This window comes from Lissotriton helveticus, chromosome 10 (assembly GCF_964261635.1).
Source record: "Lissotriton helveticus chromosome 10, aLisHel1.1, whole genome shotgun sequence".
NCBI classification, from domain to species: domain Eukaryota; kingdom Metazoa; phylum Chordata; class Amphibia; order Caudata; family Salamandridae; genus Lissotriton; species Lissotriton helveticus.
Genome location: NC_136071.1, coordinates 696,474,323 through 696,494,227, shown reverse-complemented (window position 1 = coordinate 696,494,227; position 19,905 = coordinate 696,474,323). Strand labels below are relative to the sequence as shown.

Here is a 19,905-nt window from a genome sequence, read left to right as displayed (position 1 = left end):
AATAAAACCTCCTATAATTATTTAACACATTAAACGTTTATAACAAAAAAATACATTTCACAACACAATAATTACAATAGCAGGTGAAATATTGGATAGCGGAGGGGTAAAAATTACGATTCCCACTCTATTTGGTGCAACAGCAGGGAAAGTGTTGGGTAGTAGAGTGGAAAAATTACTATTCCCACTCCAGTGTGTGCAAATCAGGGAAAGTGATGGATAGTGGAGGGGTAAAATTTACTATTCCCACTCCAGTGAGTCCAAAAGTAGGAAAAGTGCTAGATATCACACCAATAAAAAAAACATTTAAAATGAATTTAAATTACATTATCAACATAAATAATATTGAAATTTAAATATATTATTAAAAAATATAATAAATATTCATTAATTACACATTGCTTAACGCTATAACATCCACAACACACCTAAAATTTATTTTTATAATTAATGACTAATTAATACAAATTAACAAATAATTAATCAATAAAAAATAAATTACTTCTCCCCATTTACACCTATACATATCACAACACACCCCCAAAATGTAATAAACAATTACCATGAATAATAAATTTAAATTCACTAATGAGCATACAATTATTAAAAAAATTACACATTTAACTCAATAACATCACAACTACACAATTATGAATATACATAAATAATTCAATACATTTCATATAATTAAATTACTTCCCACCCTATTCCTCTATAAATCCATAACCCCTACGGAACTAAAAACGCAAAATTCAATTTAAAATGATTTATTAACTACTATAAATAATATCTATATAATTAAATTACTTCCCACTATACAATAAAAATACAAACAATTCTCATACAAAATACTAAAATACATAACATTAGTAATCAATATTTTTAACTATATTTTTGTAAACGCTATTTAACACTTCCATATTTTTGTAATCGATATTACTTACCTGACAATCGATATTCTTGTCCACGATCTTTTTTCCATCGATATTTATGACCCACAATATTTTTACCTATATATTTATTTATATCGATATTTATACATCAATATTCTAGCTCTGTACCCTGCTGGTCACTAGAATAACTTTAGCCTTGCTGAGAAAGGTCAGCACTTTTAAAAGTAGAGCAATCCTCCCATGAGCATTACTGATACTCTGCCAGGATGTGTGGGTTCTACCTTTTTTAGTTGTGGGGAGTTACTGTTTAATCTTCTGTGTTTTTCATCTTTGAGTTTGAAGTTTGTGAACCAGGCCATTTAAAAAAAATAAAATGAAGCTCCTCAGTGCAGCCCATGGTAATAGGGGACTTGCCTGACTCTTGGTGACGCATCTTTAGGGGCCCTGGGGATTTGGTCTTTTATCGCTGATGCCCCATGTTCTGACGTACTGTGGCACCACATACTGGGCAGTAAGTAAACTCTTTCTATATTTAGTGCTAAGGGTAGGGAGTTTTGAGACCTCAAAGGCTTATCACAGAGTTAGCACTGAAATCAGAGCCTTAGGCATGTATGGGCAACATCCACTACCCACACAGGTCTGTTCACTCTTGTCCTACTATTAAAGAGTTCTCATACCGTTACCTTTTGGAAAACAAAATCAGTCACCCGCCTATTTATTGATAAAAACACACTGTCCCTGCTCAAGTCACTTGGCTGCTTTTTACATGCAACTGCAGTGCATATGGAAAAAGGTGGAGCTTGCCTGTGAAGCCTGCCAGCCGCAGCAACATGAGCACGTCTCCGTGCGGTTCTTGTAACTGTGGAGATGGGAGGCCCTACCTGTTTTGATCGTGGAGGTTGCATCTCCGGTTGGCAATCACCTCACGCCGAGATGGCTCTCACACGTGCAACAGTGTGGACCCTCCACCTCATGGGTTCTCCAACAGCCATACCAGCTTACTGCAGAATCAGCGCACGATTGTCTTTTCCTCCTGGTGGTTGCAACAACATGGTCACTTTCTTAGGCAATCCGTTGCACAAACCTGCAATATTTGTCCAGGAATCTTAGAGGCCAGGATACCCACTTCTAGATCGGGCAGTGCCAGGCAGACTGAGTTGCTCATTTGTATTATTTCAATGTGCTTTATTTATATTGAGCTGAAATTTTAAATCTTGCCTGTTAATCTACACTCCACAAATTAATCTGAATTATAAAACATCATAAAGAGATGTAGAAAGCCAATTACTTAAAATTGTTATTTGAAGCAAAATGACCTCTGTTTGGTTGGGTACGGCTTTGTAGTCCCAACTGATGCCTTAATTAGCCACTCCACTGGATACAAACAATATTACAAAAAAATAATCTAAAGCCTATATTTAACATGTTCCGGAGTATATTCGTTTGTTTGGATGGGGATATGGGGGACGTTGAGGCTTAGTGAAGATAATAACCAGCAACGTTGAGAAAAATAGAACAATCTGCAACAATTGCTGCTCATAAACTGTGGAAAGTTTAGTTATGACTGTGCAGCCATTACACTTTGAGATACTTTTTTAGTCTTTTCCACTCGTGTTATGTGTCCACTCTGTTATGCATAGTGATGGATTCATTATACTCTCATTCAGATAGTTTTCTCTTGTTTATCCCATTAACTAGGTTTTGCTGAATAAACCCCCCCCCCAAAAGTTCAAGGAAAGTGATTATGGGGCGCCATCTTTTTGAACTCCTGCCGAATATGCAGTTGGATTTTGGTTCTAAGATTGCTAATCTATTTAATGATAATCCTGTGATTCTTTTTATTGGTCTATACATGGGAAAGAGAATAGGTGTAATGTCCCTGTAGTTTTGAAATGATATGCATCGCAGTGCAGCCACCTCTTCGTCTACTAGTCCTAACCTGTGCGGTAAATATTTTACTGTTATCCACCCACCAGTGTAGTCTCCCAAGTTACACTTCTTTTGGGTTTTCTGTACTACTCCAGTTGAAATCTCTTATCGCAGCCCTCTCCGTTTCCATTCATACTCTTCTCACCCCCACTTTTTAGGTCTCGCGCCTGCGTTGCACTGCGCGGCAGTGTTTGTGCAGCGCGAGACCTTTAGTAAGTGAAAAAATGTGGTTTCAGCACTGACCTAGGAATCGCACACGCTTGTGCGTGTGCTTTTCCTTTTGTGCTAACCCATTGGCCTTTGCGTGTGTCTTTTAATAAAAGACCGCACGCAATTGGCCAAAGGCTGGCGCATTGCTCCGCCCATGGCCTATTGGTGTCTGTTACGCGCTTGGTGCGCGTAATAGACCCTCATGAGGTTTGAATTATCGTGCTCAGACACAGGCTGGATAATTGAAAGCATATGGGTCGCAGTGGCGCACGTGCACCACTCGTTGTGCGCGTGAGAACAGCTAGTTTGAATCCATACCAACGCCCCAGACTTTTTTCTCCTAATGCTGTGAAAAGCATGCGTTAAACTTTGGGCACACCGGTAATAACATTGTTCTCCTGTTTTGCAATCTTTACATTTCGTCACATTGTCCGTTTTCTTTTTCGTGACGTTCTTGCACAATATCCAGTTGTGTTTCAGCCAAAGTAAGCAAAATGGTTGTAGGTCTCATGCGTACACATTTAATGTTATTTGTAGATAGCACGATGTATAATACGCTTTACATTTGCTTAATGAGGACATTTTTTAATTGCGAGGTGAATGGCGTTCTTGGCAGTGTTCGTGTCATCCTAGTTTATTTTGTGGATTTACTTGCAGGGAGCTAAAATCTCCACAGAGTTGGATGAGATGGCGTTTAGTGAGCGCTGAGTGGTTTAGGATGAGATTTGAGCAAGTGCCTACCAACTACATGGCAGTGCGTGATCTTGCCGCCTTTCAGTAGCACCGGCTGCGTAATGTGGTTGTAGCTCCCCACCCACCTGCAATGCTGGGAACTGCAGCTTGGTTTACATGTGAGCAGCGGCGCACAGATCTGCAGCTCGGTGCACGCGGCTGGTTTTCTCTTCTTTTTGCAAGTGTGGTTTGTGGCTAATTGTCGGCAGTCAGGGAACGGTCCGGAGAGCTCTGCACCCGCTGCTGTCTGTCCGTCACTGAGAGGGTGCCCGGTCTGTGTGACATGAAAACCTTTCGTGGGCCTGGCACACAAGCCCATGTGGCTTCTTTCAAGAGCTCTGCTGAAGCTTTTCATTAGTGAAGAGAACTGTTGCACAGCACGACTCCCCATGGTGCAAACCCCCAGTTACCCGTGGCTTTTGTTGTGAACGTTGCACAGCACGGCCCGTGAGATTAAACTGTACTTTGCAGAAATATGACAGCAGGACTCTGTACCCCCTGTGCTCAGCAGGCTTTTCATCAAAGGACATGACAATTATAGCAGGCGGCAGACACCCTGTAATTTAACCCTAGTTTGCAGTGATGCGTGGATAGGGAATATTGTGTGCAGTTCTGCAAGTCTTCCGTTGGCTTGCGAGGGCATGGGATGCGCTGTGCCTTCGAACCCACTCTGTGCATCCTAAGTGCGGTGGGTTACAATCAGTCCGTTAGTTGGTTTGTGGAGCGCTTCTTGTCGCCCGTGAGGGTATCGAGGCTCTGGCAAAGGCAAGTTGGTTAGTCAAATGGCCAGGTATGCAGGGCTTACCTCTGTGGTATGGAGTTTTAGCTGCTGTCGAGGTGCTCAGGAATAAGTCAGGGAGGAAGGCGGCCTCTTCCGCCACTGTGGAGCCGCCCCTCTGTCTGGCAAGCTTTCAAAGAGCCCCCTTTCAACGCGAGGCCAATGTATATCTTTGTAATCGTGCAGACTCCAGGGCCCCTCTTCATTGCTGCTGGGGGGGTTTTCATTTTGTACTACGTCTCTTCTATACATGTGTAGTAAGTCTCGCAATCCAATTTTTCAGTGTTTAGACATGAATGCAAGTACTGGGCTTTGCACTTTGAGGGCTTGAATTTCCAAGCGGGTGGACAGGCCTTACAATATTCGAATTTGTACCTGCAGCTTACGTTGTTCGAATCCTGGCTGGGCAAGCCAGCCTTTCAAACTGATAAGCTGAATGCCTTTGAATGGGTTAATAGTTATATTTGCTATCAATCGTTCTTGGAAGTGATTCGCGATAAGGGTGGCGGAGTAGTGTGATTTACTTACTCCCTATTTTTCAGAATAGAGCGGTTTTATTAATTTCACCTCAAAAAGTTTAGCACTGTCCAGAGGTGTTTACAACTAGAAGCTATAAATGTGTAAGTGAATAAACCTGCTGACAAATAGCGCGATATGCAATGCTATATAAAAAGCTTGTCGTTGTTGTTCTTTTCCTCCCCTCATGATGTACTCCTGTCACATTCTGTCAGTGATCTGATGATTGGTGGTCGGTTGCGCTCTAGATATCTGCGCTGGGGTCGCTGTGCTTCATTCACCTCTTTCACGGCTAAGGTCACAGACCTGCCCTGTCAGGTCACTACCCTCACCCACCCTGTCCCCAACACTGCTCCAAAGTATCAGAAATAGCCAAACCTTTTTGTCTTTGTTGTATTGGACCTTTTTTGTTGTTTTGTTTTACAATTTGGCAGATACTCTGTTGTGTTTTACCACAGGAGAGACGTTGCATAGAAAACAAGTACCTACATCCCGCCGGAAATACACTGTAGAAATATCGTTTAGAATGTAATCTGTTCAATGACACATGCTGTTAAGTTTTCTCTTTAACCACATGGATGCTTTAAATATTTCTCTGCTGTGCTGCAGATCCTAGATTCCCATTGTTCATGACGAGCTCAGCTCGTCATGAGCACACACGCAGTGTACTGCATGACGAGCTGAGCTCGTCATGAGCATGGAAGGGGTTAAGTGCCTACTTACCTTTGTTTGGTGCTTTCGCGGTATAATGCCCATGACATGTACTTAACATTTCTGCTCTTCTAAAAGGAGCACACACATGGCCGTGTGCTTGCGGGACGACTGTTGGCACTTGCACAGGCTGCGTTACTGTCGGCCCTTTACAATAGCAGCAGATTCCAGTTCAATCCCACCGTCATGCAGGTCTCTATAATAAATGTTTGGGTGTCGTTTAGATGTGTTTCCCAAGCAATGCCCGAAAAGAGATTTATTTTATTTTCTTTCAACCAATATATTTGATTTAATTATCTTTAGTCAATTGAGCAGCCATCTTGACTGGCACGCAGTGACTTGTCATGTAGGAAAGTCAGATCTTTCCCATGTTGGTGACGCCAAAAAAGGGATTATATAGGATTATAAAAGTGTTTTTGCAATCTTCCTTTGGACTGGATAAAAACAGCCCTCCAGAAGCGTCGCTGGTATGTGCACTACAGGTGTAGAAAGCCATTTCTGTGCCACTATTGGTAATAGGTCTCGCATTATTAAAGTTTGAGCTATTGGTGTTGCATTATTTAGCAATGCCAATAGCTCAAACTTTAATAATGTGGGATTTCCAAAATGTACAGAACATCCTCCTGTAAGCCGGCTGCTCCTGTTGTAGAAATATACAAGGCTCAAGCAAGATCATCCGCTTTATATGGGGCGGAACTTTGGGGACGCTATCGGCCTAAAAGTTTGGCAAGGGTTGAACATACCTTTATGAGAAATCTGTTTGCCCTGCCAGTCAGTACCCCCTTGGTCCCATTAAGACTCGACCTGGGCCTAATTCCTGTGGAAGAAGAGGTGGCCCCGAGTCCACTCACTTACTGGCGAAGACTCTGGTCTGTCCCAGAGCTTGCCCCGTATCGTGCAGAGTTTCAGGAAGTTTGGGTTTCCTCTAGATCTAAGAAAATCCCTTGGTTATCCCATATTAAGGATCTTTGTGCTAGGATCGGTCTCCCTGAGTTATGGGAATTTCCGGAGTTAGCCTGTCCAGCGTATGCCAGGGCGGACCTGGTAAAAAGGTACAGGTCCCATAATTTGATGATCCTTCATGTTAGCAGGTCAGTTGGCAGATTGACAACTCAATTCCTCGACATCAAAGCAGACTATAAGAAAGAGGAATTCCTATATATGATTCACCCTGCCCAAGCAAGAAAGCTGTACTTGCAATTGAGAATGCGTACCCTACCACTAAGGTCAATAACCAGCAAATGGGATGCTAATAAAAGCACTGAGTGCCCGGCGTGTGGACACCCGCTGGAAAATGAGTCATGTATTCTTTTTTTGTCCAGCATATGGGCTATCACGTGCTCGATGGGTAAAACCTATTTGTAAGAATCTGGGATTTCGCATTTGCGAATATGCGCTCAGAGTACTAAAGTATGACACATACCCCCCTGTTGTATTTGCTGTTTCTCGTTTTTTATATGGTATGTGGATTAAACGCAGGACCCTCATAATGACTTGAAACAGATCAATGGTCTTCATAGAATGTCTTGAATCGCATTGATAACTTTTAGATGGTTTAATTCTACTTGTCAGACTGTGTCTTGACTGAGAGAGAGGAACTTGTCCTCCAAAAAGGGTTAGGCTTCGTCCCCACCCCGAGGACCGACCTTTTCCAACAAACTAGGGAAATTAAATCGTTCTTCAGGAAAATAAGACTTAAGGCCTTCTTTGAAGGCAAACCCTGTGAACCTACTGAGGACTCTGGTTTACATAACCCTTCTACCTTTACACCCCACAATGGGATGGTCCCTAACGAAGTCTTGACTTTTGAACAAGTAGTTCTTAAAGAGATAAACCAACTAGACAGACAGACACACTTTTCTAACATTTCCAGCAATGAAATGTTGGTCTTGAAATCACTGGCAGACGACCCCCTCATTACCATTAAACAGGCGGACAAGGGCGGAGCTACAGTTCTCATGAATACTGCGGATTATGATCTGGAATGTACCAGACAACTGAATGATCGCAGATACTACACACCCATTCCCGGTGACCCAACTAGACGCCTACAGACCATAATAACAGGTCTGGTGATGAGTGCAGAAAGTTAGGAATGGATCACCAAAAAAGAGGCAGAGTTTTTAACGAAAAAGGACCCTCGGGTACCATATTTCTACATCCTGCCGAAGATCCATAAAGGGACCAGTCCAGTGCCAGGGAGGCCAATCGTGTCAGGGATCAATTTGGTGCTGGAGCCACTCTCACAATTTTGTGACCATTTCTTCCAACCCCTGGTGAAATGCATCCCCTCCTATATCCAAGACACTACAGATGTCTTACGCCTTTTGAACTCCATCCAGGACACAACACAAATCGATCTCTTGATTACTCTAGATGTGGAGGCCCTCTATACCAATATCCCTCAGAGGGCCACCCTAGAAGTAATAGAGGAAAGACTGGGCCTAGAAACATGGAACTCAAATACGCCACAAACCTTCATCATGGAGTGCGCCACCCTAGCACTTACCGAAAACTATTTTGAATACAAGGGACAATACTACCACCAGACCCAGGGTACATCTATGGGCAGCACCTTCGCCCCTTCGGTGGCTTGTCTGTATATGGCTGAGTTCGAAGACAAACATATACATCACCAGTCTAACCCCTTTCGAGACAACATCAAAATATGGAGGCTTTTCATAGACGATGTCCTAATACTCTGGACTGGCCCTTTGACAGCCCATGAGGAGTTCTTTGAATGGGTGAATACATTGAACCCGTTCTTGCACTTCACTATGTCCTCTTCACCGAGGGAAATTGCCTTTCTTGACCTCACCATCAAACTGGAAGGGGGGGTCCCTTAAAACCACTATGTACAGAAAACCCACAGACCGTAATAGTCTACTCCATTTTCAGAGTCATCATCCCAAGGCCTTACGCTCAAATCTACCATTCGGACAATTTCTCCGGATAAGACGCAATTGTAGCGAAGTGTCTGATTACAAGAAGGAATCCACTCTCCTATCCAGGAACCTCCTTGACAGAGGTTATCCGAAAAGTGATGTCTTCAAAGCCAGGAAACGGGCTCGGAATAATAACCGAGAAGCTCTATTAGAGAGACAGGAGAATACACCGGTTGAGAACCAACCTATCACCTGTGTCACCACCTTCACCCCCCTGTCCAACAAAATCAAAAACACCATCAAACGCCATTGGGGAATCCTTAATACAGGTGATCTGGATCTGGAACAACCTAGGTTTGCTTTCAAGAGATCACAGAACCTGAAGGATATACTGATCAGCACCAGGCCTAAGAAAGCTGCGAAAGAGACTCAACAAACTCTTTGGCATCTACCACCTGTCATGGGCCATTACCCCTGTGGCTCCTGTGTTGTCTGTAGATACACCCTAACACTGAAAACCATCAAACTCTCTGAGAATTTCAATTGGGAACTCAGGCACCACACTAATTGCAATACGACACATTGCATTTACCTGTTGACTTGCCCATGTAATTTGCAGTATATTGGGATCACCACCCGCCCAATAAAAACCCGCATCATTGAACACCGCAGCAATTTCCGCTGTAAAAAAACCCATACTAAAATGTGCAAACACTATGTGGATTCCAACCATAACGCAGACTCCTTGACATGGGTTATTTTGGAATCGAGTCCCAACTGCCCAAAAAATGCACTCTTTAGGAAGGAGCAGAGATGGGTCCATAGACTATCTTCGGACAGCCGAGGGTTGAATGAAGATATCCCTTGGCACTCACTATAAGCCATTCACCAGCTATTCCGAGATATTTGATACGACCTCCTTAAGTTTAATTGGGCATGGACCTCAGGCTAAGTCCTCACTGACTCGCATTGTTTATACCCCCATTGATTTGAGTTACAGACCAGGTCTATAATATCGCCTGCCTTTTACATCATGGCCGACCCGGTTACACACTATACCACGTGACCGCCGGAGTTCCCAAAACCAAATTTTGCAAAAAAGCATATTTTGGGGCATACTTAATGGGTTAACACATAACTTAATTCGGTTTTAATAAACCGACCCAGTATATACTCCATTCCCCACTCGTACTCCACTCTGCCTACGAACGACGACGTCCATTTGACCATTACATCATGGCCGACCCAGTCACCGCCCGTGTCACGTGACATTCACGGAAGGGCGGCGACAATTAGGATCCCATGATTCCGGTTAAAATAAATAACGAACACCGCGATCACTACCCATCTATCCGAGTTCGGCGGAGATGGGTAGGTGTTCCCACGCGGTCACGGGCTGATTAAGGTAAGATGGGGGCCCCTACAAGACTCGGTCACTAGGAGTCTTCTGAACCGATTCCTTAAGCCTTTTTGCATTGTATTCATCTTGTAGCTAAATCTGAAGGCTTAACCCCGATGCACTGACCCGCCGACCACTCATGTGGCTCAAAGACCTTGACCATTAGGTGAGTCCGGCGCTTGTTAACTTCTGCACCGTGTTTTTACAAACCACTTTGTGATATAGATGGTGCCACTCACATAATCAGGGCTCGACCTGCCATTTCGAGACATAATGGTGTTGTTTGAATTGTCTGCTGTTTTAAATAATTGGTTTTAAATTCTGTACCTACCCACCGACATAGTCTTGGTGTGTGTGCACCCCACACTGCACGCTGAAACCACTTGGCATGTACAGGTTGTGTTTAATTCCCAACAACGCCCCAAGCATGCCATACTATGTTCACACTCTGGCGCTGACCCTCCCTGCTGCTAATGAGAAGTGTACTATTAATGCTTATCTCCTTTCTTTCTCATGATCCAGGCATAGGACTCTCCACAGAGGTAAAATATACCCACACCACATACATGACACTGGCATGTTATTGAGTTCCTTTATTATAATTTTTCACTTCTTTAAGGTCCTGATGAATCGCAGGAGATTTACCCAATTGCGAGAAACATGTTGACCATTTGTTCTTCTTAGCTCAACAAGGGTCACTCTACCTAACGAGGTGACACCAAGCGAGCTTGTTTTCACGATTTTAATTGTAGTGGGGGGACCACCAGAATAAAATACTTTCCGGCACCCCTTGCTGCATTTTAACTATCACACCAGGCTCACCTGCTCTCTCGCCCACACACCCGCACTTCACCATAGGGCAGTTGGATACAAAAGATCTCCGCCAAAGTGCCCCTCTTTGAGGTGTGCCCGTCGGGGATTGCACCCCCCCCCGACGAGGAGCAACTGCCGATGATGAAGCATGACATCCTTCGGGGTGTGTGAGGCAAATACATCCAACAAAATGGATGCCCCAAGGTGTAATATTTACACCTCCGGTCACGCTAGTTTTTACTTAACCTCCCCCTCCTTGTAGGAACAGTTCAGTACCTCTCTTGTTGAATTTAATTCTATTTTAACCATGATAGATTTTGTTGTAAATAGGTGTACATATATGAATTTTTTTTTTCATAAATTTTTATGTATTACTTAAAAATGGATTTTAATGCTTTGATGCTTGTTTTAACGTACTTTTATGGCCCACAGTGGTCGAAATAAAGTTATCAATGATGATGATAATGCGAGACCTATTGCATTGCAAATGCTTGTTTTTTTTAGCCTCTTCACAAAGTGAAATATGTTACTATGTTGGTACTTTGGAACCCCCAACCTCCCAACCTGCTTGTATCCTTGCTACCTCTACCCTGCGGTTCATCCTGGTATATTCCTTGGCCTACCCTCCCTTCCTGCTGTTGCGCCTATTTTGTGCCTTGACCCTATTTGTACAGTCCTCAGATGCTTTGAAAATTAAGTTTCAGCGTTATAAATTTAAAAAGTACATGCATAGATACTATTCATAAGGTGATAGGGTTGCGCGATTCGCTGAAGGGTGATATTGATAAACGCTATGCTAACTGCTATACAATTTATTGGTTTAACAGCTTTTCCCAAACAATAAGCTGGTCATTTATGTTTCAAAAAAATGTATTTAGGTGATTCAGCTGCTGAAAACCGGAAAAGCTAAGGAGGTTTCCTACAATGCACTGGCAACTCATATCATCGCAGAAGATGGGGATAATCCTGAGGTTGGAGAAGCTCGAGAGGTGTTTGATCTTCCTGTGGTAAAAGTAAGTGTATTATGATATGGATTTATAGTTCTGATTTGACTTAGAACCTTTAATAAGGTTCTGAGCCATTGGTGCCGCATAGCTGTGTCCTCGATGTGAAACATTAGATTATCTCAGAAAATGAGAGCCAAGGGGGAAGGTGTAGGTAGAACTGTAGATTTGCTAACTGTCCGGCAATGCAGCCATTACTCAACTGCCTCTACTCCCAGTAAACCCCCAACTTCAGATAAGACATGCCCACCCCTTACTCACCCTGACCTATCAGCTCCTCCCCTGGCTTTAGAGGTACGACAGACCCTCCCCCACTCCACCAGCCCCATTGAAATACTAAGCCCATTTGCCTCCACTCAGCAACTAAGGACACTCTTGTCGGCCTTCTATTCACCTCTTCTCCAGACTGCCAGACGCTCACACCTGCCCATCCCCATTTCAGCCGCCTAACAGGCACATCCCTTCCTGGAGCACTGATTGGTAACCAACAATTTGCCTGCAGCAACAGTAGCTCATCAAGTTGTCTGGACATCCTGAACCAGAATGTCCGCTGGTCCCAGGAAGAACATTTAAAATATAATCTTGAGTGCTGAGTGTATGTGTGTGTGTTTGCCCACCCCACTGCCTATCCTACGGTAAAATGTAGGCCCTGGTATAATGGTAGTAACTCTTGGCAAATGCAGGAGTCCATGGCATGCTACTGATCCTGGTCATTGTTTAAGAGACGTTTTTGTTATTGCTTTAAAGAAGGTTTGAAAAAAAAAATCGTAAATTATATACAGTTTGATTTAATATGCGACGTGTTCCAAAGCATTTTTTGGTTAATATTGAATACTTAATGTCATTTTAGATTTCATTATTTGGTGGACTATAACAAGGATGGTGTTTCAAAAAAGTGTTCAACATTAAATCCAACCTTAGGACACACAACTGAATATTTTCAATTCATAGTTATAATCGCATTTGAGCATTGTGGAGTAATGCATATTTTATGTTCCTTTCTGCCAATATTTTTTATTCCTTAATTGGAACTGCTTGCTTGCTTCATCAACCATAATGCACAGTACTTTTAATGATCAATTTACCGTTTCAGTGAGAAGCCTAATGTTTTTGTCAATCATGCTTCATTTTCTTTGCCTATTTCTTGACTTTCTTTTGTTTACACCATGTTTAATAAACACTTATTTTGCAGCCTTCGTGGGTAATTCTATCAGTACGATGTGGAGTTCGTTTGCCGTATCCTTTGTCCCTGTTTGTAAATGTGAAATGCTTTAGTAATGGAGTTGTACAGAATGAGAAGGGTTTTGCTGGTATTTTCTGGTACTGATTTTGCTGTGTGTTCTGCATCTGTGATGAAACAGTTTTGCATCCACCCCAAAGTTCAATATGATTGCCACTCTATCTGAATGTTCTGCTTTCAAAACTACTAGCACCACCATTATTTTCTAATTTGAATTTTCCAATTCATAGTAGATTTGCCTGTTTCATTTTAATCACGCAGACAGGCTGCAACGCACATTTTTTCTGGGGTTACATTTGCAGATAGGTACATGTACAGACATCAACAAAATGTTACTTTCCATAGGGGCGTAGAGTTATTATGAGCTGAAATTGTTTCACCGGAACTGTGAAATGGAATGTTTAACTCGCTTGCACTGCACCAGCAACATTTAGGCATGACTACAGATACTGAAAGACAATACATTGAACTGATATCTCGCTTCCCTTTTGTACGTGTCGGCAAACCTCACATACAATTTTTCATGTGGACGACCCCCACCACGCTTTCAAAACATCTGTTGACCTAGAGATAAAACAAGTTCTGTTGTGATAGGACATGCCTGTCACCTGCAAGATATGTCACTATACATAAGTCATAAAATCCATTATAACCACATTGTTTGGTAAATTTATGATCAGATTGTGTACTTTTGGGTGCATTTCACAAAGTGAAGTGGTAAAAAAACTCATAGGAACCATGAAATGAGTTTTTTCGCTATGTCACAGCCCCTAAACCACTGAGCTTTACCTTTGTCAGGGCTGAGAGTATGCAACAATGAAGGGCGAAATGATGTGCCTGAGTTTTATACAATTTATGCACAAGAAAAGGGAAATTATGCAATATCGTGTGGAAAATGGGAGTAATCCATAATATTGGAAAATGCTCCAGTTCCTGAATCTCAATAGTCCTTTGTTTTGGCAACAATAGTCATACGAGGTAGACCACCCAAACATTCTAATTCCATTCACTGCCTGTTGTTCGCCTCACATTGATGAGAATAGCTTCAACACTCTGCCTTCTGGAAAAATAATTTGTTGTGCTTATTACAAGGGTGTGTCTTTTGTTTTCTTCTTGAAGTCACATTGTTTACAATATAAGTAAGCATTGTTCTTAGTTTTATTGCATCCTCAATATCGCAGAATGGTACGTAAGAACCTTGGTATGTTGAGAGCTCCATTAAAGATGGTGCAGTAGCTCTGGGCTTATAATGGGGGATATGAGCCCAGAGCCCCAACATTCCAATGTTTATCTTCCGGTTTTCCCTTTTAAATTTAGAACATTCTACCCTTAGTGGATGAAATGTTCTTCTAGGCAACTAGCCCTTCTGCTTCTGGCTACACCGGTTGTTGAAGGTCCTCTCCCTCTTTATAGGCCCTCTTCGGGCCTTTAACAACCGGTATAGTCCTAGGAAGCGGGCTGTAATAGTTCATTCAGTGTTTTCAATTAACATTTCCCTGATTGAAAAAATTATTTTTTCAAGTCAAGTACCCCAAAATATAAAAGTAATATAAAAAAACACATACTGCGTATTCTGTATTATATAGTCCTATATCTTGGGATTCTGATTACCTTTACTAACCAATCGGCTTTTAGCCACACGGCTCACCATATATTAGCCTATGTCACGCATAATGTATTCCCCTCTCGCTGCTTGTACGCCTGCGCTCTTGCCCTCTCTCTCATTTTTTTCTATGTAATATACTCACTCATAGGGGCAGGATAGTATGCCATTTATTACCATTCATGATTGTGTGGAATGAGCCATAACACAGGATTGGCCAAGTCTCGAGTTGGTAAGGATGCTCCTCCCCTCCCTTACAATGGTAATAGTATATTACACACTGCTTATCTGCATATATGTTTTATGCCATTACATCTTTGTTGTGTATTTGTTTAAAAAAAATATTTGACCAAAAAAAAGGATTTGATTGGGGTTATATTGGTGCAGTAAGTTGAAATCACTCTGAAGAGAACGTGTGCCTTAATAGCAGAGTTGCTTCCATGTTTGAAGTGGTTCTGATGTGCAAAGTAGACAGTATTTTCTCATGCATGTTTTGTACTGCTCTGGTTATACACTAGGATACACTTTTAAGTGACTTCCCACCTCCAGAAGCATAAACGCACATAAGCTGCCGAATCTTCCATTCCTGATCTGAGCTCCTCCAATTACCCTGCAGGTGTTCTAGTCTCCAGTGAGGAGCAATATCGGTGGTTGGTCTGACTGTTTTGGGGTCTTTCTGTCCTTCTCATCTGTGCTTTAAATAAACTCTGGGGTGTAAGGCGTAAATTAAATTGTTGCTGTAAGAGAAACCATATTACTGCAAGGATTACTGTTTTTTTTTTTTTGTTTTTTTTTTTTGCTGTGTGCCTTAATTTAACCTTAACCTGTGTTATCAAGGGAGACTGGCTTCTCTCCAGAATCTGGGCAGATCTTTTTTGGAGTCACAGCCTGCATTTCTCAGGTAAGAATCTGTGTTTTTGTGTGTTTTAACATGTTACTGGTGAAGCTAATTTTTTAAGATTGAGCTGCTTGTTAGTGTGGTATGAGGAAGTGTTTGTTGTTCTCCACAGTATGTTGCGCCGTCCAGTCGGATATGGACTTCTTTATCTTTATGCTAGGGATTAAATATTTTTTTTTACCCATTTTGCTGCCGTTTGAAATTGCTCTCACGTCCAGTACGTTTATGGTATCCATTTTTAGGTCGAGCTGGCGTTGGAGCGCGAAGCGCTCCCGCCAGCGAGACTATAGTCACCTTCCTCCCTGTCAAGGGAGTAACAGCTGTGAACGAGCCCGATACAGACCTGGGCACGAGCCGACCCAGGTCTGTGAACGAGCTTCAAGGTTGAGCAGCTTGTGCACGTTTGTTGGACGTCAGGCGCTGCAAGCCCGCCAGACCAATTATCCCAGCATGAAACTCTACTTCCTGAGGCCCACAAGACCAATTATCCCAGCAGGAGTCTCCACTTCCTCAGGCGCTGCAACAATTATCACAGCATGAGACCCACTTATCACAGCATGTCAACAGGCGCCCCAGGCTGCTGGAGCACTCAACTATAATTAATGTGCAGCTGAGTGCTCCAGCAGCGTGGGGCGGCTCTCTGCATGCTGTGATAATTATCACTTTGGGGCCTCATGCTGTGATAATTACGGCGGCATGCTCTATTTGCAGCACTGAACATTTTCAAAGAAGGCGAAGCAGTGACATTCATTGGAGACACTCACCCTCATGCCCTCACCCCCTCACCCCTCACACACCTCCTCACCCTCACACACCTCCTCACCTTCACACCCTCACCTTCACACCCCCTCACACACACCCTCACATACCCTTACCAGCACAGCAAAACACAACACAGCACAGCAAAACACAGCACAGCACAGCAAAACACAGCACAGCCCAACAAAACACAGCACAGCACAACAAAACACAACACAGCACAACAGAGCAAAACACAGCACAGCACAGCAAAACACAGCACAGCAAAACACAACACAGCACAGCAAAACATAGCACAGCACAACGCAGCACAGCACAGCGCAACGCAGCACAGCACAACACAGCACAGCAAAACACAACACAGCACAGCACAGCAAAACACAGCACAGGACAGCACAGCAAAGCACGGCACAGCAAAGCACAGCACAGCACAACACAACACAGCACAGCAAAACACAACACAGCACAGCAAAACACAGCACAGGACAGCACAGCAAAGCACAGCACAGCACAGCAAAACACAACACAACACAACACAGCAAAGCACAGCACAGGACAGCACAGCAAAGCACAGCAAAACACAGCACAGCACAGCAAAACACAGCACAACACAGCACAGCACAACACCACAGCACAACACAGCACAGCACAGCACAACACAACACAGCACAGCAAAACACAGCACAACAAAACACAGCACAACACAACACAGCAAAACACAACACAGCACAGCAAAACACAACACAACACAACACAGCAAAGCACAGCACAGGACAGCACAGCAAAGCACAGCAAAGCACAGCACAGCAAAACACAGCACAGCACAACACAGCACAGCACAACACAGCACAGCACAGCACAGCACAACACAGCACAGCACAGCACAACACAGCACAACACAACACAGCACAGCAAAACACAGCACAGCAAAACACAGCAAAGCACAGCACAGCAAAGCACAGCACAGCAAAGCACAGCACAGCAAAGCACAGCACAGCAAAGCACAGCACAGCAAAGCACAGCACAGCAAAGCACAGCACAGCAAAGCACAGCACAGCAAAACACAGCACAGCAAAACACAGCACAGCACAACACAGCACAGCAAAACAAAACACAGCACAGCAAAACACAGCACAGCAAAACACAGCACAGCAAAACACAGCACAGCAAAACACAGCACAGCAAAACACAGCACAGCAAAACACAGCACAGCAAAACACAGCACAGCAAAACACAGCACAGCAAAACACAGCACAGCACAACCAAGCACAGCACAACCAAGCACAGCACAACCAAGCACAGCACAACCAAGCACAGCACAACCAAGCACAGCACAACCAAGCACAGCACAACCAAGCACAGCACAACCAAGCACAGCACAACCAAGCACAGCACAACCAAGCACAGCATAACCAAGCATAGCATAACCAAGCATAGCGTAATAAAGCACAACAAAAAATAGCATAACCAAAAATAGCATAACAAAAAATAGCATAACACAACACAACAAAACATAGCATAGCAAAACAAAGCATAGCATAGCAAAACACAACATAGCATAGCATAACAAAGCATAGCATAACAAACACAACAAAACATAGCATAACAAAACATAGCATAACAAAACACAACATAGCATAGCATAACAAAACACAACACAACATAGCATAGCATAACAAAACACAACATAGCATAGCATAACAAAACACAACATAGCATAGGATAACAAAACAAAGCATAGGATAGCAAAACAAAACATAGCCTAACAAAACATGGCATAACAAAACATGGCATAACAAAACATGGCATAACAAAACATGGCATAACAAAACATAGCATAGCAAAACATATAATAGCATAGCAAAACATAGCATATCAAACACAACAAAACATAGCATAGCAAAACAAAGCATAGCATAGCAAAAGATAGCATAGCATAACAAAGCATAACAAAGCATAGCATAGCATAGCAAAACAAAGCATAGCATAACAGAGCATAGCAAAACAGAGCATAGCATAACAAAGCATAACAAAGCATAGCATAACAAAGCATAGCATAACAAAGCATAGCATAACAAAACATAGCATAACAAAACATAGCATAACAAAACATAGCATAGCAAAACAGAGCATAGCAAAACAAAGCATAGCATAGCAAAACACAACACAACACAACATAGCATAGCATAACAAAGAATAGCATAACAAACACAACAAAGCATTGCATAGCATAACAAAACAAAGTATAGGATAGCAAAAAAACATAGCATAGCATAACAAAGCATAGAATAGCAAAACAAAACATTGCATAGCATAACAAAACATAACAAAACATAGCATAGCATAGCATAGCATAACAAAACAAAACATATCATAGCCTAGCAAAACATAGCATACCAAACACAACAAAACATAGCATAACAAAACATAGAAAAACAAAGCATAACACACACAACCACGCACACACAACCACGCACACATAACCACGCACACATAACCAAAACCACACACACAACCACAACCACACACACAACTATCTATCTATCTATCGCCCTCACTCTATCTGTCTATCTATCGCCCTCACTCTATCTATCGGCCTCAGTCTATCTATCTAATCGCCCTCACTCTATCTGTCTATCTATCGGCCTCACTCTACCTAATCGCCCTCACTCTATCTATCTATCGCCTTCACTCTATCTTATCGCCCTCACTCTATCACCCTCACGCTATCTATCGCCCTCACTCTATCTATCGCCCTCACTCTATCTATCGCCCTCACTCTATCTTTCTATCGATCTATCGCCCTCATTCTATCTACTTATTTAGATACTGATCGCCATCACTCTATCTATCTGTCTAGCTATTTATCGCCCTCACTCCTATCTATCTATCTACCTATCTATCTCGCTCACTCAATCTCTCTATCGCCCTCCCTCTATCTATCTATCCCACTCACTCTATCTATCTATCCCACTCACTCTATCGCATCACCACAGCATCACTAAGGGGCACAACAACATCACTATGCGCTACCACAACAACATCACTATGCGCTACCACAGGATCATTGAATGCCACAGCATCACTAGTCGCCACCACAACATCTCTCAGCCCCACCACAGCATCAATCTGTGCAACCATTTACCAACAACTGGGTCAAATATGATCTCTCAATGTTTCAAGCTTTATTACAAATGTCACAAAAAGAGGTTAGTATTTCACTTCTGTTCTTGGATTTTCGTCACAATAAAATACACTGAACATATTCTTCAGAAAAGTTATTTACAAAAGTTTAAGCTATTGCCATTATAAATTACAATAACTTTTATTTAAGTATTAATTATTAAAAAAATTCAAAGCCATTGTTATTTGTAATATCAATACATCTAAGTCACGTGAATACAACACATATTGCATTACAAATGCTATAGGTGTCACAAGTTATAACTATTGGCATTGTAAATGACAAAGCTATTATTTTTGCTATTTTCAAAACCAACACATATATAACAAATGTGTCATTTACAATACCAAT

General features: G+C 42.4%; 1 protein-coding gene across 2 annotated transcripts in view; it reads left to right on the top strand.

The window, feature by feature from the left end:
• The window catches only part of PAXIP1 (PAX interacting protein 1), a 179,008-nt gene that overhangs the window by 32,803 nt on the left and 126,300 nt on the right, over positions 1-19,905 (top strand). For both annotated transcript variants that reach the window (XM_078663248.1, XM_078663249.1), the window contains exons 2-4: positions 11,745-11,879; positions 13,063-13,106; positions 15,551-15,614. In XM_078663248.1, the coding sequence (XP_078519374.1) occupies positions 11,745-11,879; positions 13,063-13,106; positions 15,551-15,614 (243 nt within the window). The remainder of the gene's footprint in view (positions 1-11,744; positions 11,880-13,062; positions 13,107-15,550; positions 15,615-19,905) is intronic.